The 27,705-nt window shown below is 40.6% G+C and overlaps 1 protein-coding gene across 5 annotated transcripts; it reads right to left on the reverse strand.

Annotated features, from left to right (window-relative positions):
- Positions 1-197: 197 nt before the first annotated feature.
- Positions 198-27,680, reverse strand: RAD51C (RAD51 paralog C). 5 transcript variants are annotated; one of them, XR_006574303.1, is made up of 11 exons: positions 27,519-27,678; positions 25,182-25,440; positions 24,747-24,913; positions 23,972-24,105; positions 21,409-21,540; positions 18,110-18,176; positions 14,353-14,413; positions 11,058-11,118; positions 7,695-7,826; positions 5,378-5,511; positions 198-333 (listed from the first exon to the last, which is right to left on the reverse strand). XR_006574303.1 is itself a non-coding variant. In XM_044993333.1 (10 exons), the coding sequence occupies exons 1-9, from the start codon at positions 27,634-27,636 to the stop codon at positions 7,719-7,721; spliced, it is 1,107 nt and encodes a 368-aa protein (XP_044849268.1). In that variant the 5' UTR covers positions 27,637-27,678; the 3' UTR covers positions 6,734-7,475; positions 7,695-7,718. The 5 variants fall into 5 exon arrangements, 2 of the variants coding, with proteins under 2 accessions (XP_044849268.1, XP_044849267.1); XR_006574304.1 differs by lacking the exon at positions 198-333 and adding an exon at positions 3,331-3,922; XM_044993333.1 differs by lacking the exons at positions 198-333; positions 5,378-5,511 and adding an exon at positions 6,734-7,475.
- Positions 27,681-27,705: the final 25 nt, after the last annotated feature.

Raw genomic sequence — 27,705 nt, forward strand, 5'->3', positions numbered from 1 at the left:
ACCCTATCCTAACAGCTTCCTACCCCTTATGCTCGGGTAGAGAGGGTGTCAACCACTCAGGAACTGGATGTGCCAGGCAAGCACCAGCTGAGAGCTCCCCTATGCTGGGGGAATTCTCAGCAGGCTAGATCCATTTGCTTTTTTCTTCCAGAGCAGCATAAAAGGGCCAGAATTCATCGGAGAATCTACCCCAAGAAGTTTTAAATAGTTTGACTAAAAATTCCTTGCCCCGCTACATTGTTCCGGTTTCACTCTTTGTTCATGTGATATTACAGTCTTACTAGGAGTCCAGTGGTTCATATTATCTTCCAGGAAAAACAGGGTAGGCAAGACCTGAAATGCAAATATAAAAAGCTATACAGAAAGAAAAACATACAGCCTACCCCCAATCCCCCCAAAAAACAATCCTCTACTTTTCAAGCTTTCTTTACTCAACATGTAGAAGCAATAAATAAATGGCGCACACTTTTTTCCTCTTTCTCGGTTACCTTTAAAGTGTACCTATAAAAAACTTCTTTTAATATCTTCCTGAAGAGATGCTATCTAGCCCTCAGGGCCTCCTTTACATAACACATTAGTTTCCTTTATGGCCTATGTGGAAAACGGTGTTAGTAAAACTGACATTTACAATCTGATACTTATTATTCCTACTTAAAGAGTTAATGAGGTGTGTGGCATATTTATCAACACATTTGAAGCCAAATGTTCAAAGCAGGAAAATAAGAATGAAATTTCATTTCATAGGTAACATTTTTTAATACTACCCACATCCTAATCTCATGGTCAAATCCCCAATTGATTTCCTGAATAAAAAGCAGAAGTACAAGTGAACTGTGTAGCAGGATTTGAGCAGGCCTTGGGGAGGTGACCTGAATTGTATGGAAGAGCATGATGAAATGCTTCTTTTTAACCATGAAAGAAACTTTAGTACATTGGCATGTAGAATATACTTGGGAACATCAAGAAATATTTGGAGGTATTTCAATATATTTATTGTGATGTGCTCCAATAGTGTGTCATCACAGAAAAGCCCATAAACAAATTATTTTGACACGATCCTACCATTCCTTCTCGTCCTTTAGAGGCATTACTCAAAACATTCAGCTCATTGTTTGAATAGCAGAAGTGGGAAAAAGTCCATGTGTTACTGAGGCCAGGTTTATGCTCAAAAGTTAAATTGACACAGCTATGTTGCTTAGGGGTGTGAAAAATCCACACCCATGAGCAATGTAGTTAGGATGACCTAACCCTCAGTGTAGATGGCACTAGGTTAATAGAAGAATCCTTCTGTCAATGTAGGTACTGCCTCTCGGGGAGGTGAATTAACTAGGGCAATGGGAGAATTCCTCCCCTTGCTGTAATGAGTGGCTATGCTGAGGTGCTACAGCAGTGCAGCTGTAGCTGTGCCGCTGTTGCATTTTAAGTGCAGACATAGCCCTACTTAGATTTGAAAAATTATTAGAGAGAGATATACAGGAGGGAGAATGAATGAAAAGCAGCACTCCAAGAGGCCTACCCCTGGAAACTAGCTGCAAACAGAACAAGAAATACTGTAGTAGCAGAAACAAACATGTATTGTGTTTGTTTCCTTTTAAGCAAAGGCAAAGATGTTGTGCCAGAAAATCATGTGTGATTGAAATGTGGTTGCAGATAAGTGCCAAAGGGATGGTTTCTGTCTCTTGGAAACACTCATGACCATGCCATGATTGTGTGTGCTGGATGCTGTCAAGGCCTGCGATCATACAACACACAGGAGTATACTAGAATCCAGTAAGTTCCCTCTGAGGCTGATCCACTTCACTAATCAGTCACTCATAAGAGTATGAGTATTCTCCCTCCTACTAAATGGAGATGAGTGGAGCAGAGCTCTGGGCTATCAGCAAACAACAAGGCTTACTGACAGCATTGTTGTACTAGGCCCTGCCTTCATACTTTCCATTTCTATAGCACCTGTCATATGAGATAAAGTAGTGATATTTTAATCACTAAGTGTGAAATTCACCCCAGTGCAGCGGATCCAATTTCATCCTAAGGTAAGAGAGAGGTTAAGGGCTAGATTGTTAAAGGTGTTTAGGCACCTAAAGATGCAGATAGGTACCTGGTGGGATTTTCAAGAGTGATTTCAGTGGGAGTGAGGTGCCAAGATGCTTTTGAAAATCTCAGTAGGTACCTCTCTACATAGGAGCATATCTTTAAATATAGAAATTTATAAAATGAGTGACTGTTGGAGAGATTAATACAACCTGCTGTGTAATGGGATCCAAATCTTTTACCAGGCAAATGTAAGATGAGGCCTGTGGTGGTGTAAAGGGTGTAACTAACTGATCTTATATTCACATGCAATATTTTATACGAGGCACAATTTGCATGTAAAAAACCAACTTGTTCTTTTATCCAGAAAGATTGTTACTTTTTAAAAATTATTTTGAGAAACGCTGATCAAATGTATTTTGTACTTTGTTGCTGTAACTCCAGTGATTAATTTTAAACCCCCAAATCAACCAGTGTATGATACCATACTAAATTAGAATTTCACCCATATAACTGCAAAGAAGCTGCATGGGAAGTGCCAAGACCTAGTAAGAGCCACTTCATCACCTCTGCATAGTTTCCTTTCTTTCTAATATGAACTATATTAAAACTTTATTTTTTAAACATGTACTTGCTTTCTGATTGGTTGAAACCAAAATATGTGATTTCTGAAATCTGACACTTATCCATTGAAGTCAATGGCAAAACTCTCACTGACTTCACTGAACATAGAAACTGGGCCTTAATAAAATGAACAGCAGGCAAGAATCAGCTATAAAATATTGCTTGGAAAACAATGCCCTCAGGTAAGACATAATATATTGTCCTGTTCAAAATACAGTAATCTTTCCAGCATGATACATTTCTACTCCTTGTACAGTAATTTTCATCTCTTGCTTTTAGCACTGATCACTATTTGTATAATTTCTACATGACTATGTAGACTAGTGTTTCTATAATATTACAGTAGCACAGATGTTATTAACAAATATTTCTTGCTTGCAGAAGACAAGTTTGTAGTTTGGTGCTTAATAGTGAATATATTTATGGGTAAAATTCACTCAAGCCCCACTGCCTTAGGAAAAACAGATCATTCCAACCCTCATTACCTCATAAAATAAGTTACAAATATAATCACTGTAAATTAAGGCAGAATAATACTGTTTAATGTGTCTTTTTACCTAATTATGATCCCGAACACAGTATAAACAGTCTGCTAAAACCCTGGTCTCAGTGATTTCTCATTCCAATTTACACAATTCATACCAAATAAAAAAAGATGGGCTTGGGAGGAAAGGATTTTTCCATGGACAATCTATCAGTTAAATGTTTTCCAATCTCATTCTAAACCTAGTCCTAAAAAAGTACATTAATTTTGTAAATGCTGATAGTGACAAAAGTTAACTAGTCAACTAACCACTATTATAAATGACTTCTCATCTGACACGATTTTTTTTTTCCAGCACCTCTCACTAAATGTCCACATGCTGTTTAGAGTAAAAAACTTGAACCTCTCTCTCAGGATGACTTTAACAAAGAGATCACCAAAAAGAGAAAGTTCAGCTCAAACCTTCTCCCCAGGCTTGGCTGCCTATTGGGTTCCTCTGTCTTGACTGGTCAGCCCTAACCCTAGATCATCTGTTTTTACAGCACCACTCCCACTTTCCTCATAGCTGTATTGGGCAATAAGATACTTGACTCAGTGAGTCAGCACAGCAGAACCCACTTTCCAGCAGCATCAACACTTTCTTATAGCATGAGAGCCAGACAAAAAGACATTTTGGGGTAAGAGGATTCAGCTGAGGAATGAGCATCCAGAGTCTGACCACCTGCAGGGCATGCTGCAAACTTTTTATAAAGCTTTCCAACCATAACCAGCTTCCAGTATTCACTGCGAAAGAAAAAAAATACTTTAAATTCACCAATAAGTGAGCTGGTTTCACATTTTAGATTTTTTTTCCCCACTTTGGCCTTTTATTCCAAATTTTGACCTCAGCAGGGACAGGAGTTTTGCCAATGACATAAATGGAGGCACTTTGGTCTCATAACTTGAACCCTGATGCCACATCTAGTCAAAGCTATTCCACACCTATGCATTTTAAGTTTATTCTTCTTGGAAGCTAACTGGTTTCCCAGTGATTCTTAATGAAAAAAGTTGTTTTCAAAACAGAGAACACTTAGAGTCAGGAGGAAATAAATTGTTAATTTTCTCTTCCTAGAATAAAGCATTTCAAAGCAGCATTCTGCTGCTAGGTGAGGCACATCACAGTCACCATGTTTTCTTATTGCCAAACCCTGTGGTAGAGATTGGAATTTTGTTGTGGTAACACAATAGCTCCTCCCACCATAGGCAAGTTTAATGTGATAGTGAGCTCAGCCCTATCTTTACAGTTCTTGCATTTAGAGATGACTGGCATTCAAGCAACAAACCAAACAAGCTGATATTTGTTTTATTCAATGCTGCAAACTTGGCTGATTAGTATCTTAATTTGTGCAATCATAAAATTCTCTTGTCACTTTGCTGCTTTGAAGTAATATACAAAGTGCAACAAAGGATTCCAGCCACTCTCTCAAAAAAACATAAACAGAGAGTTCATTGGTGAAACAATGGGCAAATTTTTCTCACTTACACAAGTGTATATCTGGAGTAGCTCAATGGACTCCAGCAGAGTTTCTGATGCAGAGGAGTATTGAATCAGGCCCACTACATCTAGTTTTATCTCAGCCATTAGATCCTTCTCACTAGGGCTAGCCTATACCAGGCATTTTCACTAGTGTAGCTACAACAGTGTAACTGTCCCAGTGTAAGTCATACACCAGTGTGGTTTACTCCACAAACTCCCCCCCCCCCCCCCAAAAAAAAAAAAAAACAACAACAGTGGAAGCTACTCATAAGACCACATTGCCTTGAGGGGATGTTCTGATTTGTTAGCCACTAAATTATTATATCTGACACCTTCTAGAACAGTGCAAAAATCCATCAGTTATGAAAACAAAAATGTATTCCTTTAAGCTATCCTTATGTAATATGCACTTTCTGAAAAAAATTAATCTGGTTGACACCAGAAGCTGTATTTTCTTGCATAAAGCTAATGTTCTGAACACTTCTACACCAAACAGGTCTCCCTTGATATTTAGGCAACAAAACAATATAAAAATACATATTAGTGTAAATACATATTCTTGTAAAATCAGAGGGAGTGTATTTAATGATTAGAGGAGCAAATTGGATGTCAGGAGGCTTGAGTTCTATTCCCAGCGATGCTAGTTAAACTGTGTGACTTAAACAATTTAATCTTTCTACGTCTCAACTTTCCCATCTGAAAATGGGGATGAAATGACTCACCTAGGAGTTTAGAGAGACAAGGTGGGTGAGGTAATATCTTGTATTGGACCAGCTTCAGTTGGTGAGCGAGACTAGCTTTCAAGCTTACACAGAATTCTTCTCTAGGTCATGGCAATGTACTCAGAGTCTCACACCTAAATACAAGGTGGAATACATTGTTTAGGAGTTGTAAGGCTTAACTGACATTTGTAAATGACTGAGATCTTTAGATGAAATATGCTATGGATGATGTGATCCAGTGGCTACTGTACTGCATTAGGAATTAGGAGACCTACCTTCTATCTCAACTCTGCAACTGATCTGCAGTGTGACCTTGTGCAAGTCACTTTACCTCTCTGTGCTTCTGTTTCCCTGGTACGCTTTGTCTGTCTTATCTATTTAGATGGTAAGCTCTTCAGAGGAAGGACTATTCTATGTACAATGCCTAGTATAATGGAGCCTGGTCTCAGGTGCGGTCTCCAAGTGCTACTGTAATAATTGTAATAAAAATAAGTAATCTGAATTTAGCATTAAATATGAGAGATCTTTAAATACTCCCCTTGAAGATAGAGAAATTGTTGCTCACTTTAAACTAGAATAAGGTAAATTAACTGAAACAGAGAAGGCTTTTTTCATAAATATCCTTACAGAGTAGCAACCATCAGTATCTACATCAGTAGTAATCCACAGTGCTTTTAAAAATGGTGCTACAAGACTCTTAATCAATGCAGTTTTCCATGTGGCTAAGCAGGCACGCGCACTGTGTCAGACTCCCCCTTCTCTAGCACTGCAAGACGTAGGAAGCTATTATTCCCAAATGAAGCATTTGGTTGCTGACATCACATGCGGTAGAATCCTTTTGTTTGGCTGTGTCTCCTGCATTGCAATGTTTGTCTGAGTCACAAGCCCCGCCGTCTTTCTTCCTCTGCAACATAGCTCTCCCATCTTCATGGATTTTTAATTTTGACAATACCTGATTCGAATGATGGCACCTGAATATTTTTCCCCTCAGTATTGTATTATGCAAATTACATCTAAACACTATAATGATCCAGAAATCACTGTCACTCTCTTTTTCAGCATTTTAAATAAAGAAGGAGGTTTTGTGACTCACATTCAGCACTGAATTTTGTTTCCAAGCAAAGTCAATTTTAGGATGAATTACTAAATTAAAAATTATAGCTACTGACTCCCACAACTTGAATCTCCTATTTAGGCTGCTGGCTAGGTTTCCCCAGCAATCAAGTTAGCAAATTCTGTGGTTCAAGGGTGTCAAGTAATACATAAATACTCCCCTTGTGGTAAATATTTGCTTTTGTATCTAAACCTTATAAAATGCATCCAGATATTATGGTAACCAGCACACACTCCCCATGTTCTTGCAATAATTAATATTTTGAATTGCCATGCAGTCATTCAAGGTTTATTTTCTGTGAGAGAGACTAGATCTTTGCTGCATTTTCAGTGGGTACATTTATGTTCTTCCCTTCGGTTTAGATTTTGGAGCTCCTAGTACATTGCTATCTTTTAAGAAACCCATCTCTCTTCTCTAAATTAAATTAGGACCACAAACAAAACATGCCCTAGTGATTAGGATCACCATACTAAATCCTTTATTAGAAGAAAGGTAGAATAGAGGCTGAAGACTATCCAGCCATGTAGATTAGACCTCAAATGTTTCCCATTCACCAAGATTGGGTCTTATCCAGTACAGCAATCCCTATGTCCTTCTGCTCCAGTATGCTGTGTCGGACCATGGCCAGTAACAAATGCTTCAGCTGTTAAAAAGCTTTGACTGGTCTCTAACATGGACATCGCAGTAGTTATGGGCTAAAGCCCTGATTTAGCACAGCACTTAAACACATTCTTATCTTTAAGCAGGTGCTTCAGTTTCATTGACTGAGGCCCTTATCCTGCAGCTTGTTCCATATGGACAGACCATTGCACGGAGCCCTATTAAAGTTCAGCTGCACACACAAGCGAATGCATGATCAAGACTTTATGTCATCTGATGTATTGAATCGGATCCCATTGTTCCATGGAGCAAGTGTTTCTCTCTCTCGTGCTCAGACATACAAGTAGCAGCTACAATATTCTTCAACTAAAGAAGCTGAAGCCCCTGGTTGTAGAAAACATTTATTAGTAAAGCCAAATTAGGTCATAAAAATAAACATTTTAATGGCACTACCATTATGCAAACTTGGATATTCTGGGTTTGATATTCTGGGTTTAATATTAAAGTAATTTGGGACACAGCAGTTTTGGTTTAAAATAGTCTCTCAGGCTCCCCTGGATGTTGGACCAATGTTTATAGTGAAAACATTTTCATATGTAACACCTTTGTTGAAGTTTATCCTTTGTATCACTGTTGTTTGTCCCCTTCTATCCGTGGCCGTTTTCGAGGGTTAATTTCAACTTCTGCTGGGGTCTGGCTTGGAGGTGGAGGATGCACATCCCGGAAGCCATGAGGCTGTAAGATACAAACAAAACCAACAACAGTGGACCTGACTGTGATCTCAATACAGTGGTGAGAATCAGGAGTAACTCAAAGTTAATGGAGTGACACTGGTGCAACACAACATCAGAATCAGGTCAGAAAAATGTCATTTATTTTAGAGAAGTTGTTTAAAGTGTTCCTATTCCAGGCTAAGATCAGAATTATAAGAAAGTTCTTCCATCTACAGGCCAACTAAAAGTAAAATGAAAAGAGAGAGCTTATAAAGATATTTTCCTATCCCCAATCAGGCCATCATTTTCCTTTTGCCACTAATCACCACTATGGCTATGGAGCACTGCTACTTTGTAAATTAACTTACACTGCCTATTGAATGCCAAATCCTTTGGTTCTTACTCAAGCAAAACTCCCTCAGAAGTGAGACACAAGCACTGAAGGATTCAGTGCTAGAATCACATTTGCACTCAAAAACGGGAACTTTTAAACCCCAGGACAAAAGTTGTTTGTTTTTTTTAAATCTGAAAATTGCAACAAGACACCACGTTGTTACAGAAAAGCATGTCTGAATCTGTCTTATCAAATTGCTCGGATCATCACTGCAGGAACAAGAGTGCTTGTGGCCAACAACTGTGATTTATGGGGCATGCTGGGATGTACCTCATCTGCCAAAACCGAAATGTGGGTCAGAATGTGGAAGTGACCAAAGACAGACACAGGAAAAAAAAATTGAGATCTTATAGTGAGGATTAATTTGTTTAGCATCAGTGGCATTTGCTTTAGGATTAGTTCATGGTTCAGAATTTCTGGATTTAAAAAGTTTACAAATAATAAAGGTCCAGAAAATGAATTTTATGTTAAGTGTGTGTCTATCAAAGGACATTTCAGACACATGCATGTGAGGAAAAGGGATATTATACATTATGAAGTGGGAGCCCTGGATTTGGCTCTCTAGACTGACAATGCTATGCAGGAAGCATCTCATGCTGATCTCTCCAGATAGTTAAGGGTCAGTGCTGACTCTCTCACAGTTGTTCCTCTGAGGGAAGGATTGTGACTACAATGCAGGGCCTTGGAGAAGGAAAGGGGTTAATCAGGAGAAAAAATTGTTGCCAGGATCTTGAATGCTCAGGGAGACACATGGAGAGGCAGAGAGCATTTCTGAAGAGTTGACATTTCAGGTTGGTGCTGTGTGAAAAATCAGGTAGAATTACTATCAAGTATGTGACTTTTATAAAATGCCAGTGGGTCCTATGCCCAAGACCAATTCAATCCATGAAACAAAGCCAGTAAAAAGGTTTTGACTGAACTCCAGTCTCTATAGTTCTTGTGTATTTCTAAATGTCTCACCACATACAGTTTGCTGGGGCTTTTTTATTTTTAAAAAATAAAATTAAAAATTAAAACGGGACAAATAAGAAGAGATCCCACAAGGGCAGAACTTGTACCATCCATCTGCTATTTTAAGCATCTCAAGTGTTCTTCTAAACTGTATAATGGGGAATCTTAAAGTTTAGTGTTTCTCTGCCATTTACCCTCGGTATAAAGATTGACCTATAGCCAAGAATTCATTTAATCTAACACACTAGACTCCTAGATGAAGCATTCCATTAGTTATGTAAGCAGTGGCATGACAAAGTATGAAGTTCTTGGATACCTTGTGCATGTGTTGAAGGTACTTGGCTTTCAGCCTCGTGCTTTTCAGACATCAGAGAAGAGCTATCATTCTTGTATAGCTTCATGGAGTATGCTAGTACTTTTACATAGGGATAACAAAGTTATTCTTTAATTTATCCCTATTCTACAGACAGGAGACTCACTAAGGATAGTTAACTTTATAAACCAGTTAAAAAGGAATGTCATTGACAGTCCTGGAAACCTGGAGCTCTTGTGTTCATAGAACTTAAACATTCATTGGCCACTCAGAATTACAGATTTTGTGTCAGTCTCCCATTGCTAAGCTACAAAGTGACAAAATCTGGGAAAGTTAAGTGAAATGTCATGCTGAAATTCATAACACTTAGTACTTAATGCTGAACATGTAAAGCACACTAACTAATTAATCCGCAAAACCCCTGTGCAACAGCAAAGTCCTATCCCCATTTTACAAGTGGAAAAAACGGTGGGACAGAGATGTGAACTGACTTGCCAATAACCTGGAAGGGTGTCATTCTCCAGATCAGAACCAGGAGTGCCTAGTTACTAGCCTGTGCCTCAGACCACACACTTTTGACTGTCTGTTTACAGGCATGGAAGTGCCTATAACAGCATTTCTCAACGACCAGTCTGTGGCCTGGCACTGATCCCTGAGATCTCACGGACACAATTTAAGGAAGGCAGCAAGTTGGTCCCTGGTATCAAAAAGGTTGAGAAACAGTGGCCTATCAGACCAGCATTTTGTATCTTGGTGCAGATATGTTTGATCATAAATTTTGCAGCACTGAATGTCTAACTACTAAGATGATATTTAAGAATGGGTACATAGGATGGCTACCACCAAACCTGAATTTAATGGAAGAAATAGATACAGAATTTATCACTCATGGAATTTATCTATCCTTTGAAATCTATGCTGAAGAAGTTCAACAAGACTAAAGGACAACATCTGGATAATCTAAAATTTCAACCAATCTTTGATAGCAATGCACTCAAGAGAGTGCCACATTTTCAGATTGTATGGAGGGATGGAGTGGAATTGGTCTATTTTACAAAATAAATCTGACCAGAAAAGGCACCTAGAAATATGACTAGAAGATTAAGATATGTTTTAAATTACATTTTTTTCTCCCAAGGTTTGTAAATGAAATGAACAAAATCTTTGATTTCTGTTCACTATGAAAACCTCGGATATTATGGACACCATTAAAAATCTGCAAGAAATGCTATGGCAACATGTTACCATGAGCACCTGTGACAAACAATTATTACATGTAGCTACCTAAATGACAACTGAAGAGATGAGTTTGGAATTCATTTAATCTGAACAGAACGTAGATAATATTATTACTTTGTACCTATATAGTGCTTTGGATCTGTACATCTTCTAGCACTTCATAAAGGCAGATATCACGATATGTAATTTGTCACTCAGCATTGTATGAAGGTGGCTACCTCCAGTATTATCTTGCATACAATGTTCTAAAGGACCAAATTGTGCACTCAGAGCTGTACACACATCTTCTGCAAGCTTCCTTTTGGATAAACCCCTCCTCCCATCCCTGAATCTTCACCCCAAAAATGAATACTAACTGTAATATGGAAAGGTACGGTCGACTCCTTCTGACTCGGTGATTTGTACAATGTTGCCAACCTGGTCAAACAAAACAGGTTTTGTTAGCATTAGCAAATATACTCTGCTAAAAGATTTAGCAATGTTTCAAAGCGCAATATAAAGCAAACTTTAGGCTTTTAGGGCCAGATTTTCAAAAGAGCACCACATTCAACAGCTCCCATTTAGGTATCTAAATAAAACAACTAAATTTTCAAAAGTTTCAGCACTGTTCTCAATGGGAATTCTGGGGGCATAGCACATTGTCTATTTAGATTGTGAACTCTTTAGGGCGGAGACCTTGCTTCCTTACTTATATGTACACGAGGTGCTGTTGGCCCTATGCAGATAATAATGGAAGTGTTTCACTTCGGAAAGACATTGAGTACAATTCTGCTCCATTCCATTAAGCAATAGATTTGGCCTTGAGAAACAACTCAAAGACAGGTTTAACTGTATCTAGTACGTTCTAACAAGCTCGGAAACAAGCAAGGAGTTTTTCCCAAATGTTTCTCAGGTTTATACATATAATGTAGTGCCTAGGGCATTGGATTAGGACACAGGAGACCTTTGTTCTATTCCTAGCCATACCACTGACCTATGCAACTTTAGGCACATCACTTACTCCTTCTGTGCCAGTTTCCCTTCCCACTCTGTCATTCTTGTCTATTTAGACTGTAAGCTCTCTGCTGCAGTAACTATCTCTGTACTGTGTTAGTACAGTGCCTGGCACAATGGAGCCCCAATCCTGGCTGGGGCCACTACATACCACTGTAATACCAAAAAACAACTAGAAAATATCTGAACAGCAAGAGATTTTGTCCCACCAGCCCTGGGAATGCACACCTCCCTAAAGCTTATACTCTCCCTTGAGAAACATAAGGAAAAAGTTCTGCCTTGCAACAATTTGTCACCTTCCAAACTGTGATACCCTGCCAAGGATCCTGTTAATTATTTTTAGGTTTTTTTTTCTCCCTTAGGTGCCATTCTATTAGAGAGCACGTAATTACAGCCTGAGGAAGAGTGCCACTTCATATTAACTATATAGGGAATTCCTTAGAACATTTAAGTGTCGGTTGTACTTTACAAAATAGCCTAAATCTCAAGCAGCACAAGCCATGTTTTTATGGCACTCAGTTGGAGTTCTGCTAGCTGCCTCTGAGTCAACTGGGTCTGTTCTCACAGCAACAAACCACACTGTAATTAAGCACTGAAATTTCCATTGCTGGCAGGGTGGAGAGACAGGCAGGTATCATGTTTAACCAAAGCATAATGGACAAGGCAGGAAGACACTAACAGTCACATGAGCTCCACAATAACAGCTATAGAAACAAGGATAGCAAAGCCTACATGAATTGTCAGCTATATTTGGATCATTTACAGATATAACAGAATTTGTTTATTGCTGTTTGTTGCATGTCTAAAATAGTCAATAGCACTCAAAACTGTAGTAGCTTTGCAGGTCACTCATAAGGAGATGCATGCCACATATAAAGGCAAAGAAGAATGTTGTTCTATGCATAGTGACCCTTTCTGCTTTCTCTGTCTGCTAAATATACCTCAGTTGTTCCAGTGGGTTCAGGAAGGAGGCAGGCCTCACAGTCAAAATGTCACTGCAAACTTTATTTTCAGTGAGTATTTATGATTAAGAACTTTTGTTCCATCTGGAGTCCACATGCTGATGCAGCGTCCCTCTTCCTAAAGGCTTTTTGGCTGATCAGGGATGTCAAGTTAACTCCAAAACAAACAGCCTGGTGTAATCACTCCATGTCTCTCACAAATGCAGAAAAGAAAAAAAAAATCACAGCTCTCTCTCCGCTGTTTAAAACAACAACAAAATCCCAACAGCTGGTCTAGTTTGTTCATTGTTTGCAGAGGATTAGGGAGTAGAAGGGAGGTTTTATGCTGCCATAGTTATATCTACACACTGATATTATGTGCGAGACAAAGTCAAGCGAGCAGATAACAGAAGTGGGCTAGGAACATACAGGAAGGAAGGAAAAAAGAAGTGGTGGCGGGGGAAGTCACATTGCAGCAGACAGAAAGATAAAGTCAAACTGCTCCCTGAGGTGGGTGGTGGGAGTCACCCTCTTTGTTTTGAGCCCTGAAGGTTCCCCTTCAATTTCCCACCATCTGTTAGAAGGAGAACTAAAGGGAGCTCTTCTGAAAGGAAAGGGGTGCTTCAGTTTTTAGTAGGGAGACCCTGCTTTGGGAGGCAGAATGGTCCAACGGATGGGGCCAGGGATTAGGAGGCAGAAGATCTTATTCTTAATTAATTTTATTACTTTAATGCCTAGTCATGGACCAGGACCCCATTGTGCTAAGTCAGTGGTTCTCAAACTGTGGGTCAGGACCCCAAAGTGGATTACAAACCCATTTTAATGGGGTTGCCAGGGCTGGCGTTAGACTTGCTGGGGCCCAAGGCCAAAGCCTGAGCCCTACCACCCGGGGCTGCAGCCAAAGCCCTGAGCCCCACCACCCAGGCTTTGCCCCCCCCCCCACCTGGGGCAGTGGGGCTTAGGTGGGCTCAGGCCTCAGTCCCCTTCCTGGGGTCATGTAGTAATTTTTGTTGTCAGAAGGGGGACAGGGTGCAATAAAGTTTGAGAACCCCTGTGCTAAGTGCTGTACACACCGGCTTGTCCAAAGTCACACAAAACTTCTTGGTGCATCCGTTTCCCCACCTGCAGAGTTTGTCCTGGTTTTTTTTAAATACAGGTACTCTACTCCTGTTGGCCCCCCACTGGCATGATCCCACCCTGCTGGTGTCACACACCGCCCCCACCATGCATTTCATCTGCCATGTGGCGTGATATCACACATACCATGCGTGAGGTCAAAAGTGCTTAGAAGTGCAAGAACACTGTTTTTGCCCCACTACCTTATTTAGTGAAGCTTTTTGAGGTGTATGGATGAAGAGAGCTGTAAATGGCAAGTACAGTTTTTTATTATCCACCAGTCTCCAAATTGCTCTTGAAACTGATGCCACCAGACTGATATTTTGATGCTACATGACATCCTGTCAAAGACATAGTATAGCGCTGCAGCATGCTGATCACATGGGGAGGGAGGAGTTTGTCAGAAAGGTGACCACCCTACTAATCGGCTGACCTAGTAACCGTTGTACTCCTGGGCCCTACCAGCCCAGAGAATGGGAGACCAAGACCTGAAATCAAACTCAGATCCCGCTTGGCCGCTGGGTTCAACCTGAAATAGATTCTCAAATAGAAGATACAGTAGGCACACACTGTAAATTTACTAGCCTGTACTTTCACTTACCTCTGTTTGTTGTCCCAGTGGAAGATTAAACGGATGGTAGCAGCATGTCCCCAGCTTTCCCCTAAGAGTGACAAAAAAGAAAAAAAAAATCCTGCATGCTGCTTTGTCTCCTACAATGCATTAGCATCAATAAATTTAACAGCAAATAAAAAAAAGTCATTCATCCACAAAGATGACTGAACATGCAAACAAAAATGATCTGACTCGATACCCCCCAGAAATAAGTGTATAAGGATTCCTTAATTATTTTACCAATTTGTAGGGTCAAGGAATAAAATCTACTCCCCTGGATTTTTGTGTGTGTGTTAAGATTGAAGCAATACTTTTATATTCAGAAAAAGGTTTTATATACATTTAGCAAGAGGACAGACACTAGTGATAGCATGAAAGTATGACTAAGAGGAGAAAAAAAGAGAAAAAAGAGAAAAAAGTATAGTGGTTATATAGCAGCATCTAAATTCAAGGCAGTTATAATCTGGCTCTCAATTCTATTTGTAAACACACAAACTTTGCTATTTTCCTCCCAAAATCTTGGATCATAAGAAGGGAATATTATGACCATTAAAGTGCTTACGACTGTTATGCTAAATCCTCCATTTCTGAGACCCCTCTTCTGACTTATTCAAGAAGTAGAGTAGAATGCTCAGAAACTTGAGAAATTGGGGCAATTGCCCCATTTCAAGGGAAGTAATCCCATTATTTCTGTTCACATCTGACTACAAGCTGAAATGTGAATCAATTTATAGATAGCACTAGCAGATGTTTTTATTTGTATGTTCCAGGAGACATTCTGTAGTCAGAAGATGGATTGGATTTTAAAGCAGTCATCCGGTTAAGTACTGCTAGCATCTCCTATTCATCCCAACACAACCCCATAACTTCTGCATTGAGTCATCAGTATATTTGTCTGCCTCTGACCTGTCACCAGTCCCACCCCATCACATCTTAATTACTGCACACAGAAGGGGGAAGCAATAGAACGCTGATAAAAGATCCTCAAATTAAATAGCTTAATACATCTAGGCCTTCAAGGCAACTTGCCAGGCCCCACTCCATCATGCTAAAGCAAGATTTAAGGTTGTGTTTCATGTTCTGACCTCCAGTTGAGAACCATGACCATGAGTTTTACAAATGGGTGCAATTTCCATTTTAACAACATTTCCATGCATATTTCATTTAAAAAAAAATACAAAATGAGATGCTTCTGAGTTAAACTGGCTGCAGATTAATATTTGACCTAATGGATAAGTATACCACATAAAATGTCGAGGGACACCCATCTTAGCTCTCAGCAGTAGGAAAGAAAGCTGCCCCCTTCCCAGAAAGCTCCTGACTTAATACCTTCCAGCATCTCGGTTTTATTCATAATTTAGGGCTTCCTTTCCACTAGGAAACCGAATAACACTTTAGGGATTAAAGCTCTTGTGAACTCTTGAGAGATTTTCTAGGGCCTACTAATCAACAAAACAACATTCAGTGGCGGGGACAGAAGACAGACAACCAGAGGCAGCAGGGCTGAAAATTGCTGACTTGGATACAAATAGATTAGATGCTAACAAGCCATCATTCTTTGGCTGTAATCAACATTTGAGGAACAAGTTTACTTTAGCCTCATTATTAGACCATTGCCATAGATGTACCATCTACACAGTGGTTCTCAACCAGGGGTACACGTAGCCTTGGGGGTACGCAGATGTCTTCCAGAGGATACATCAACTCATCTAAATATTTGCCGAGTTCTACAACAGGCTACATAAAAAGCACTAGCAGAGTCAGTACAAACTAAAATGTCATACAATGACTTGTTAATACTGCTCTAATATACTATACACTGAAATATAAGTACAATGTTTATATTCCAATTGATTTATTATATGGTAACAATGAGAAAGTAAGCAGTTTTTCAGTAATAGCATGTTGTGACACTTTCGTATTTTTACATCTGATTTTGTAAGCAAGTAGTTTTAAGTCAAACTCCTGAAAGGGGTACAGTACTCTGGAAGGGTTGAGAACCATTGATCTAGAGGGCCTTCAAATCACTCTCCTAATTCTCCAATGCAACACTTAAAATAGGTGGATCTCCAGAGTAAATACAAATCAAATTGCACACAACCTTGTGCCACTTCAGAATCCTCAGCCTCTGAGCTGCAGTTGCTTAAAATTGAAATGTGGCTGAGCAGAGGGCCTCTTAGCCTGAATATTTCACCAGCTGAGGACAAACCTTCCCTGTAGCAGGAGATGCAATTTAGTTTAACAAATCTATATAGCTGCACACCTATTTAGGGCAGAGTCACATACAGTTTATGTCTTCTGCAATGGGGAGGCTATGTCACATCAAAAAAATCCTCAATTTCAAAACTGTGCACAAGGCAGTTCGTGACACCTTGGGAATATCACCTAAATGGACTCCTTTCACATTCTTCACTGTCCCTATGACCCAGTAAACAGAGCAGTTTTCCAAACACTGGCTGTTAAACAAGGTTAAATCTATTAGCTTTAATTCATTTTGAAGCCAGAAAGGCTGCCAAAAATAATGAATACAGCTGAGAGCAGGAGGTAAAGACGACAAAGGGTCAGATACTGAAAGCAAGGTCTTTATCTGCATGCACAGTTCAAAATCCAATGTTGTCCAAGGAGATGCCTTGTATTTGTTCATTTTATCATCTTACTTCTGTGCCAAACAGTTCAAGGGCTGAACATTCATTGGGAACATATCTTTACCTCCCACCTCCCCCACCTCAAATAATCAAGACAATCATTACTTGATTCACAGAAGGTGAAGCTGTATGCAGAGAAGGTTTCCCCGTCTAATTATGACATTAAATATATTAAGTTACAACATAAACCAAGAAAGAGAGGAAATTTAAAACTTAATTAGGCCAAATCTCCATCCTTCAGACAAACTGTTCCAGTCTGCCCTGTAAGCACAGTAGACATTCCCATACAGATCATCCTGCTTATGGGATAGACAAGAGTAATTTGTATGGGTATCTTTACCCTGCTTATAGGATAAATCAAAGTAGAGTGCCCCACACAGAATCTCCCCATCTCTTCACGATTACACAGGGTGAAGGACAGGTTATCCGATGGTTCCAATGTGTGCACCAAATCTGAAACACTTTTGGAAACTATTAATGAGTACAGTTTCAAAGGTTTACTTTGCCACTGTCTCTGAATATATTTAGGGGTGTGGATGGGAAGTTCTCAGGCAATTGTAGGGGAAGAAAATGAAAGCATGGTGGGGCCATTACCCCTTATGTCTTTGTGGGACATGCTGCAAGACATTAGCTTCAGATTCTGGAAACTAGCTACTGTACCCATTTAATAAAGCAGCAAATCTATACTATTTTCCCTCAAGAAGCAATTCAGTCAAATTTAGGAGTCCTAACAAAGGCTCAAACTAGTAACATTCCCAGTCTGCAACTTAAAGGTTACAAAACATCGCTTTCAAAACAAAATTGTAAAAAATTAAAAATTAAATCCTTTTTTAGGGTGGGATCTCAGATGCCATATTTGATCGTAGTATTAGTTTTAATAGCAGCAACTGAGGCCTGTCGTGAAAACAATATAGCTTGTTGTATTTCAGGTCTCTCCACCAGCAGCACTAAGTCATCACAGGTTCAGGTAATTTTACTGCCAATACTCAGCATTTTCCTGCAGTCACAGAAATTACAGCCAACATTTTCAGGTTTTTGTTTATGAAAAACAAACATTCAAAGGATAATGTATATTTCAACTTGCTGGCTAAAACACCTACCTAAAGCAGGTACCAACATGGACTGACTTTGTCCAATCCTTGTTGTCATTTGATTTGTCAAAACTACCTAAAAGGGGGGGGGGGGAAAGAGAAGGAAAAAATAAATACAGGGAAACTGTCATGTAAGAAAAGAAAAAACTGATTTTCCAGTCTGCATCAAGAAAAGCTATATTAATAATCTAATGCTGCCATTATTACTCAAGCAAGACTCCCACTGACTGCAATGGGACTTTTGCACAAGTAAAGAGAGGCTGGGAACATTTACGGTATCACTATCCAGAGCAGATTAGTAGAACTCTGCAAAAATATTTTCAGTCTGCTATGGAGGGGGGATTGCCCTCATTCAGGACTGTAGCTCTAAAGCTAAACCTTCTCCTCATCCTAGATGCCCAAACATCATACAAGCTGGTACGTTACACAGACATCTAAACAGTAGTTAACACAAATTCTATTATTCACATACATAGGCCCTCTGGCAAAGGGGTAGACATCACCCAAATGTGCCATAAATGTTCACAGTGATGTACAAAGTGTGCATGTGCTCAGCAATTAGCAGAATCACTGCAGCTTCTAGTCTAAAAATGCGCAAGTAGGTACAATACAAAGCAATACGCAAGAGAACAGACAGAGTGGGGGAGTGTTTTTACAGCATGAATCTTCGTAGGCGGCTCACAGACAGTCTAGATTAGATTCCTGGTAGAATGGAGGTAGTGGTGGGAAAGAGATAAAAAAGGAGCAAGGGAGGTAACAGCTGACTTGATACACTAGATTTGGTAATTTTGCAGATTTTCTTCATTGTAATATTCATTTCAGTTTACTGCAAAAAACCAGCACCTATCCCAAACCCAAGGTCTTTCAGTGTTTGGTTTTATTACTGCTGTGCAATTCTTGCCTGACCAGTTAATTCATTAGACGATTTCCTATACATTGTGATTTATCATTTCTTTAGGAAGGGATGTTTGTGCTGTACTGCTTCCCTGTTCAATAAAACAAAATATATAGGTATTATTTGGGTGAAGGAAAGAGACCTATATGATGAAAGCTATTCTCTTTCAAATTCGCAAGACAACTAATATATGGGCTGGATGGGAATAAAGAGAAAGGTGTACAAAATACAGCTACAGAATACATATATCCCCTGGTACTACACATGAAGGAAAGCCCTTCATAATTCATGTGTGTGCCTTACTGTCACCAGCAGGCACACATGTGTTACACTGGCAGAATGCAGTTATGCGCTTTTCCTTCCTGTAGTTATCTAAGGAAACACAGGGAAGGATTTATTTTTAGCAATACAGACAAAAGCCAATTGCATGACAGCAGTCTGGATGACAGGGAATCAAGTCACCTGGCAATTGTATGGACAAGCACCATTTTGAGACTGTGAAAGCTTTAATTCCTGAACAATGCTTCTCTGTGTTGTAAGGTCTCAAAAAACACCCCTATATTTAGCTGTAGCTCCTGAGTGCCATCTGCTGGCTAGATGGCTGCACATTTGCAGACTTGCATACTGAGGTAAATGATGCAGAAACAATTTACAGTCAGGAAACTATGGGTTCCCTGGATGCCAGAGCGATGAGCCAAACCACAGCAAAGAAAGTGGTTTTCCTCCCTCGATGTGGTCCTTTCATGAAAACAGTAGTTATTTCTAAACCAGCAGGCCCAATCTAAGACAATTTAAGGATTCCTAATTTATTTAAATGTGCGCACATGTGGGGTGAAGAAGCTGAAGGGACGAACTCTAGCTCTCCTTTTTCTAGATGTTTTTAATAAGAGAAGCTACCAGTGAAAAAAGGCCAGTTCAACTTGGCAGAATTAAACTTCACTCTAAGTGGTGTTTCACTGTAACATAAAACAGATGCCATGGGAAAACATTCCCTCTTGACCTTACTGATGGTGGTGGCAGATTCTCTTCTGCACCCCCTCCATCTCTACAACGCATATGCACCACTTCGGTCCCCTCAGATGGAGAGGGTGTGGTCAGCTTTGTGTGTCTTTGCCCCTTCCTTCTACAGGTTAGTAGCAATTTCTCTTCTAATGTTCAGCCAGAGCAGAGGAGAGGGGAGATGATAATCCACGTGGAAAGACAGTAATAGTCCTCTCACTAGCAAGCATAGCGAAAACCAGTTGTAGCAGAGTGAAACTTCACTGTAAGCAGAGAGCATGAGAAAGGAAAGTCCACTGAAACACCATGGAACTTCCACTCCACTACCGGCAGGTTTTATTATATCTGCTATCATACTTAAAATTCCTACCCCAGCCAAGAGGCACGAAGAAAGAAAGTATAAAATAATATAGGCTTCTACAAATTGGTATTTGATCACTTAACTAAGTAGATTCATAAGATACTTCTCAGGTCAATTTTACTTGTGTAGCCAAGTCCAAGAGAAAGACTATCTAACTGTCCACCCTTTGGTTCGTGTCCTTTCTACAGCAGATTCTGCTTATTGGCAACCTCTCAGATGCCAGCAAAAAGTTGCCATTATCCTGTTGTTGCTAATTAGCAGAAGGCAGCTTTGCAGGGCTGCAGTCAGGGAAGGCACCACTGGGATGTGTCTTCCCTGGCTGCAGCCCCACAAACACGCCTGCGGGCAGAGCAGCACTGGGGAGGGGAGCTGCAGCCCAGATACTGGGGCTTTCTATGGTGAGTGGCAATGCTAGGGGCTCAAGGAGCTCCAGGGTGCTCTTTCTGCACTCTCTGGTGCTTGGGGCTCAGCATGTCCCAGCAGTTCCTTCGCTGGGAGCAGCCCCCCCAGCAGGATACAGCTCAGGGAGAGGTACCGTGCAGCTATGCCATCTGAGGTGCAGCCCTCCCCACCCTGTTACTGCTCTGCCCACAGCCTCCCCTCCCAGCCCAGAGCTCCTGTGCAGGTCCTTTGCACAGGATAGGTTAGCAGAGCTAAGGAAGCTCTGGGACATGCTGAGCACTGGCCTTTGCCAGGGAAAGCACAAACCAGCACTTCCTTCCCTGGCTGCAGCCTCACAAACTTGCCTGCAGCTGGGGGCTTTTTCCAAAAAACCATGAGGAATAAGCGGTATACCATTGCTAATATCCAATTCCATTAACATTAAAGTCAATGGTACAGGATTGGTTTCCAGCAAAATGTTGCTATTAACAGGTGGTTGTTAATATCCAGCTACTGTATCTGCTTACAGGCAAACACAAGTTTCAGTTGCATGCCTGCAGTTTTATTTTGCTGTTTTCAGACAGCAGATAACCGCATTAATAGAGTCCTGTTGTGTACTTTGCGTATTGTAAAACTGCATCTCCTTTGACTCAACCTCACACCCAAACTCACAGCTAATTTATGAGCATTTGCTATGCTGATCAACTGTTGTGCTAAGCCATTCAGAAGCCGCGTTCGCAGTGAGAGGTCCTCAAAGTCGTGGCGAAAAGGAAAGGCAATTCCATCCACAATAACCAATCGGACCTAAACACAGAAAGCAAAAAATATGGTGTTAAGCTTGTATCCTATAAACTAGTGATGACATCCAACAGAATATTTCAAGTGTATCAGAATCTATTTAATATAAAATAATTAAAATCTTCTATTTGCTATCTATATGTGCCCAATAACCAATAATACGCTAAGATAAAAAGCTGGACAACATTAGTGGTTGTGGGAATGGAAACAGGAGAAGAGAAAGTTAAGCATCAGTTATTACTTTTCAGCCTCCTCAACTTGAATTCCTATTATTTTAATTTCACCCTCACAAAAGAACAGGATGAACTTCACTGTTAAGGTAACTCATCAAGGTACTGAGGCTGTAAGCAGAGATCAAGCTTGGAAACATGGATTTTAACAGAAATTTACAGATATACCAGGCACTGCGCTATGGAGTTCAGTGTCCCTGTAGATGTTTGCTTTGCTGAACAGTTTCTTTTGGAGCATTCATTAGCTAAAACTAGAATACAAACACTGCTACAGGCTCATCACCATCCATAGCAGATGAGGATTTTGATTTATTCCAGCTTCATTTGCAACAGCTGTTACGATGGCCAAAATTGCTTCAAGTATAGGAGGGAGACCTGTTAGTCTTGTATTGTTCAAGTGCCTGGTTGCTAAAACAGCAGAATCATGGGATTCTGCAAGTTCTTGCATTATTGGGCAAGGCAACAGCTTGAAAATGACAATGGGAAAACCTTGTTGTTGTACTATTGATTTAACACATCACTGGAAAATAGCTTTAGGGCTGGAACGTACAAGCCTGCAGCAAATGTCACTCTGGGAAATGACACTGGGAATCCGACAGGAAAGAAGAATTTGAAATGGGAGGTGGAGCTGAAATCATCAGAATTAAAACAAGACCCCCTTTCTTTCTCTCATTTCCCCCCAGGGATTCTCTTTCACAAGATTCTAGGTGTTTGTCTGGTGCCTCATATTTGGCTATAAAATTCACTCCTGCCCTTACAGGAATGAGCAAATCAGTTTAACAGTACAATAATTCAGTATACTAGAAAGGCATATTGTATTACCCCATATACATGCCTATCAGATTAATAGATACTGAGGTATGATGGTAACTTACCAGATTTCTTTCTATTGCACTGGTTACAAAATTATCAGAATTGTGGGTTTAAGGCACTCAAAATAGACAATAACCTAATCTTGATAACAGTTGCCCTGTCCACACTACGGCTAACCCATTCAAGCTGAAGTTGTTTTTATTACTATAAATCAGTCTTCTCTGTAATGTAGACAGCACCTATGGAGGTAACTTAGCCTTCGTGGGCAGCAGTGTATCTGAAAAAAGGATCCATGTCATTCATAATACAAAATAAAGTTAGGAGCTGTTCTGGAGTTCCCAGGCTGTCTCTTAGCTCTGAGGCTGCTTGGAGGGATTGGGCCAGTTTTAACACAAAATGGCACTGCAACTGTCTGTTAGGTCACAAATCAGGCTGCAGAGAGTCTTGTAGTTCCCAACCATCAGAATATCAGATTCAAAGCCAAGCATCAATAATCTGCACAGATGGCACAACAGAATAGCAGCCCTTTGCCACTGTGCTAATGAGGCTGTGTGCTCTCCTGGGTGGCCAACACAACAAGGAACCTTTAGTACCTGGCAAAGACAGGGCAATACCAGAGGCAAGTACAACTAAAACTAAAACGATCATCCAAAAATGGAAAATGAAGTACTAGATACAACCTGTATCCTGGATAACATTCCTAAGCAATAGTCATTTGTACTCTGTTACACGGAGTCACAGAGCAGCCTGTTGGGGAGAGATTTTCCCTGAAGAATCTAAACATCTTGAAAGGAGGTGGAGGAAATCTGCATTACAATATTGTTACACTCAGAACCTAGGCAACTTTTCAGCAGTTGTCCACTATACAATTAAGCTGCAGGCTCAAGTTGCTCATAGCAACAGAAAACTTATTGAGAGAGAGAAAAGAGTCAGCCTCTGGCTGCCATGACGCTGATAGGTTCTTTTGGTGATGGATGCTGTCCCTGGGGGAGAAAACTGGCACTGTGTCATCCTGGCATCATTACATCATGTTGATGAAATGCAAACATGACCTAGAGATACATTTTCCAAGGGCACCTGTTTCACTAAGCAAATGTAGTATTTGTGGTGTGGTGCCTCAGGAGTCATAGCATTAGGATGGAGATTAAGCAGGTTAAAAGGAAGGAAATTATTAGGAAGAGGAAATTGGTAGCAAGAGTTGAGAGAGAAAGAAGCAGCACAGATTTTTACATCTGAGGTTAGGCAGCAACCAAATCTCAGTTCCCAGGCTCATGGTCTGCCTAGAAACTCAGATTGATCAACCTTTTCTCACATCAATGAACAAAACCTCAATGTCTTCAATACATCTCCAAATACGTAAGGTATCTTTCATCTAAGTCTGGAGTAACCCTTACCTTTGAATGCTCTGAAAGGAAGTCTGGGAGGAGGTAGACCTGTGCTAGCAGCTCTGTGTAGTCATGACAACGGAAGTAATAGATATGAGAAAGAATACTTTCAAGGGAGAAAGTCTCCAGGGATTTTTGAAAGTCTGGAGGGGGGAGAAAAAAAAATCTTTGATCAACACATTATTACTCTCATCATTCCTCCAACCCCTGTCTCCAGCACCTAACAACAAAAACAACATTTGAAAATTTGTAAAAAAGGAAAAGGAAGTTATTAGTCAACAATTAAGAGTGGAAGGAAATTTCCTTTCCATTTGGCTTGAAAGTGGGCAGCATAATCACCTTCTAGAAATTGTATCAGAAGCTGTCTCAGGATATGCACACATATTCACTGAAACCTGCAGAGAAGACTGATGCAAAAATGAAAACTAAGTTTTAAAAAAAGAAAAAAAATTGTTCAGTAATATAAATGTTAAGCCAGCTGACCAAAATGACACTAGTCAAAATTAATCAGACAATATTTAATGTGTGGATACTAACTCATGTGATATAGGTGTCCACTCAAATCTGTTAAACATCAATAAGTTCTTTGCTCAATGTGATCCTAATATTCATATGCCAAGTCTGCTGGACCTGACACCTTGACAACTTGTCTTCCTAGCTATCTATATGTAAAATAAACCTTTTAAACGTAATACAATTTGCCTACATTTAATTAGTTTTGCACATACACCAGTATAAGAATGTTAGCCTACCATGCTGAAAGGAACATGGCTTAGTAATATACCTTCTTCCTGATGTGTTTCAGCAATAAGCTGGCAGTGCTGAACACAGGCAGTTGCAATGTCTACCACTCTGTCTACCATAAAGCTTCCCTCTGTATCAATGAAAACTGCTTCTCCAGCAAGCCCCCCAAAACATTCTGGAATCTGCACATCTACTGCCAGCTGCATACTGTCAGAAGAAACAAAAAGAGTTAAAGACAGAACAATAATTAAATAATATATCAATACCCCCCACTCCCGATTTATCTCTAAAGTGACAGTTAGTTCTGGTGAGGGGTAAACTGAGCAGGAGATATTACCAGCACCAAGATATTTCTGTAATACACCATGGAATCTGGGGTTGCAGCCATAACAACAAGAATAAAGGACTTTGGTCCTAGTTACATTCAGTATTATTAAATCTCTAGTTGCACAGAGGTAATATACAAATAAAATACCATAACTGGGTTTTCCCAACACCTGGCGCTCCACAGATCTCCGTGATTTTTGTTAGTTGCACACCACCTCCCAGAATATCATCTAGAGCTGAACAGAAGGTGATGATGAAGCCTTGTGCCTGTTCTTGTGCCAAGAGTTCTAGTGCTGTGCACTTCCCAACAGCTTCCGGATCACCAGCAGTCTTTGTTGCATTACTGTTACATTCTCTTCTTACAATTTGCAAGGTTTCTAGTGCGTCCTCTTTAGAGATTCCAATTTCTGGAGGGAAAAAAAAAGAAAAAAAAGCATGGAATAGTTTATTTTTACAAACTATAGGTCCCAGTATAAATAGAGAGGACCGTTTCTGATGGATTTGTAGGCTCTGCAATTAGACCAGTTAAAAAGACTTGCCAAAAAGTATTAATATTTTTGGAGTAATGATGGAAACAGACTACTCATGCTGACCTATTTGTCTCCAGCTTTGGAATAAAAACTAGTGGCCTGATTTTTAGAAGTACCAAGAACTCAAATCCCACTGAAGTCAATGGAAGCTGCAGAAACTCAGCCCCTCTGAATAAATCAGACTATAAATTTCTTCTTCCAATCACTTAACACCAGCTTTCTTTAATATTCATTCTCTTTTGGTGATGACAAGACTTTTTTTTTTCAGAAGATAAAGGTTCACATCACGGCCAGAAAAGCGAATGACTACTGGTTTCTATCCCACTAGAAGCTCATCATACCAACATGACACCACTAATAAGATCTGTAGGAGCTGAACCAAACACAAAGGAAGTGACTCCAACAGCAATTAATGTGGTTTGTTCAAGTTCAGGTGGGAGTGTGCATGATAAAGAAGGGACCTCCAATGAGAGACCAGAAGTGATGTATGTCATAGATTTGGATGGGACCTGGGAAGACAAATTCCCTGTTGTCATATCATCAGGGACTATAATGATCACTTGAAAAACACATCTTCTGGTTAATGGCTTCAGAATCACAGGTTATGAAGTAGTTTTACTAAATTACAGTGACACCTAGTGGTCATAAGCAGCAAATAACACAGAAGCATATTCCAGGGCCTAAGACCTATTTCAAATCCAAGTGAAGTTATACACAGTAATGGAACAATGCAAGATACATTAATATTTCTGATATATATATAGAAACTGCCCACCAACGAAAAGATATATTTATTTCACTTTGATCTGAGAAATGAGAAAAGATAAAAGCTGAGATAACATATTTCATACATTTATCTTAGTGGACTGGAAGATCTATTCTAGTTTCTTGTGATCCTTACCTTTGTAACCAATTTCACACCCCTTAACTTGGTTTAGAACCTGAGATGTGTATGTGTGGGGGTAACCTGTTACAGCTCTCCTTTCTCAGTGTCTCATTTCCATTTAGTTCTCAGCAAAAGCAGGATCCTCGGTCAAAGAGTCAGTTCCTTTTTACTGAGATACAGTATAGGTAAAAATAATTAAACATGGGAAAATGTTTTCCTTTCACTTCTTCAGACTTGCATGAAGCCTGGATGAGATAAGACCCTCCTCTCAGGGAGTCCAACCACAGTACTTGAGCACTGCTGAAGTTAAGTGCTTTATACACATTAACTAATTAATTAAACTAGCCAGTTGTTAAAACCCCATTCTTACCAGCAAGGTGCTAGACTGGTTTCCCATGTAGGCAGAGGAGCTCTGTTAATAATCAATGCTCAAAATCACAGTACAGACTGGGGGAATTGGGAGAGGGCATTGAAAGGAGACCCAAGAAAAGCCCTAAGATAGGGAGCAGGGTGACTGAAGATGAAACCTGGGCTGTGGTGTCTGGGGATGGAACAGTGAGGGGAATCCCAGCCTATGGTACCTAAAAGAGGAAGCTCCCAAGACTAGAGAAGTGGGGAGGTCCCTGGCTAGAGGGGTGTTTGGGGGGTGGCTCAGGGTGGCACCTGGCCTGTACAGAAGGGTCTTGGGGAGGATGAGAATGTGCCTAGGTAGAGGGTAAGGAGCATAGGTGCTGGAACTAGGGGTGCCAGGGGTGCTGCAGTACTATAAGAACTGTTCCAGCACCCCAGTAAGGAAGGTGGCTTGGGGAGAGAACGACAGCCAGAGGGTGAGGGTCGGTGGGGGCGTAGATGGGGTTCGGAAGAAGCTATACAGTGGTAGACGGTCCGGGTCTGCTGGGAAGGGGCAGTCGGTGTGTGTGCAGGCCTGGGCTGGGCAAGAGGAGGGGCAGTGGGGGTGCGAAGGGGGAAAGCGCCGCCGCTGGGCTAGAGCCTAGAAATTGGGACGTGGAATCGGGGCCTTGGCGGGGGATAAACCAGACCCCTCCCCCGATAGGTCCCTGTCCGGTACCTTTGCTGAGCTCGCAGGGCCCGATCTCCAGCAGCTCCTGGGCCGTCTGGAACCCGGCTCCGATGAGCTTAGCCCTGAGGCCAGGGGCTAGGGGAAAGCTGCCCACATCCCGCTGCATGGTCCCCAGGCTGGGCCCGACGCCTCCAGAGCTCTAGGCCTGGGCTCCGCCCCGGCCCACCCCCGCCCA

Source organism: Mauremys mutica, chromosome 19 (genome assembly GCF_020497125.1).
Source record: "Mauremys mutica isolate MM-2020 ecotype Southern chromosome 19, ASM2049712v1, whole genome shotgun sequence".
NCBI classification, from domain to species: Eukaryota; Metazoa; Chordata; order Testudines; family Geoemydidae; genus Mauremys; species Mauremys mutica.

What these genes read in the sequence shown, in the direction of transcription:
- RAD51C (XM_044993333.1), bottom strand. Translation starts at nt 27,636, where the DNA reads ATGCAGCGGGATGTGGGCAGCTTTCCCCTAGCCCCTGGCCTCAGGGCT. An exon ending in CATGTTGGTACCTGCTTTAG is followed by an intron (nt 14,414 to 18,109) that starts GTAGGTGTTTTA and finishes TGTCACTCTTAG; the next exon opens with GGGAAAGCTGGGGACATGCT. An exon ending in CACTGGGACAACAAACAGAG is followed by an intron (nt 11,119 to 14,352) that starts GTAAGTGAAAGT and finishes TTGTTTGACCAG; the next exon opens with GTTGGCAACATTGTACAAAT.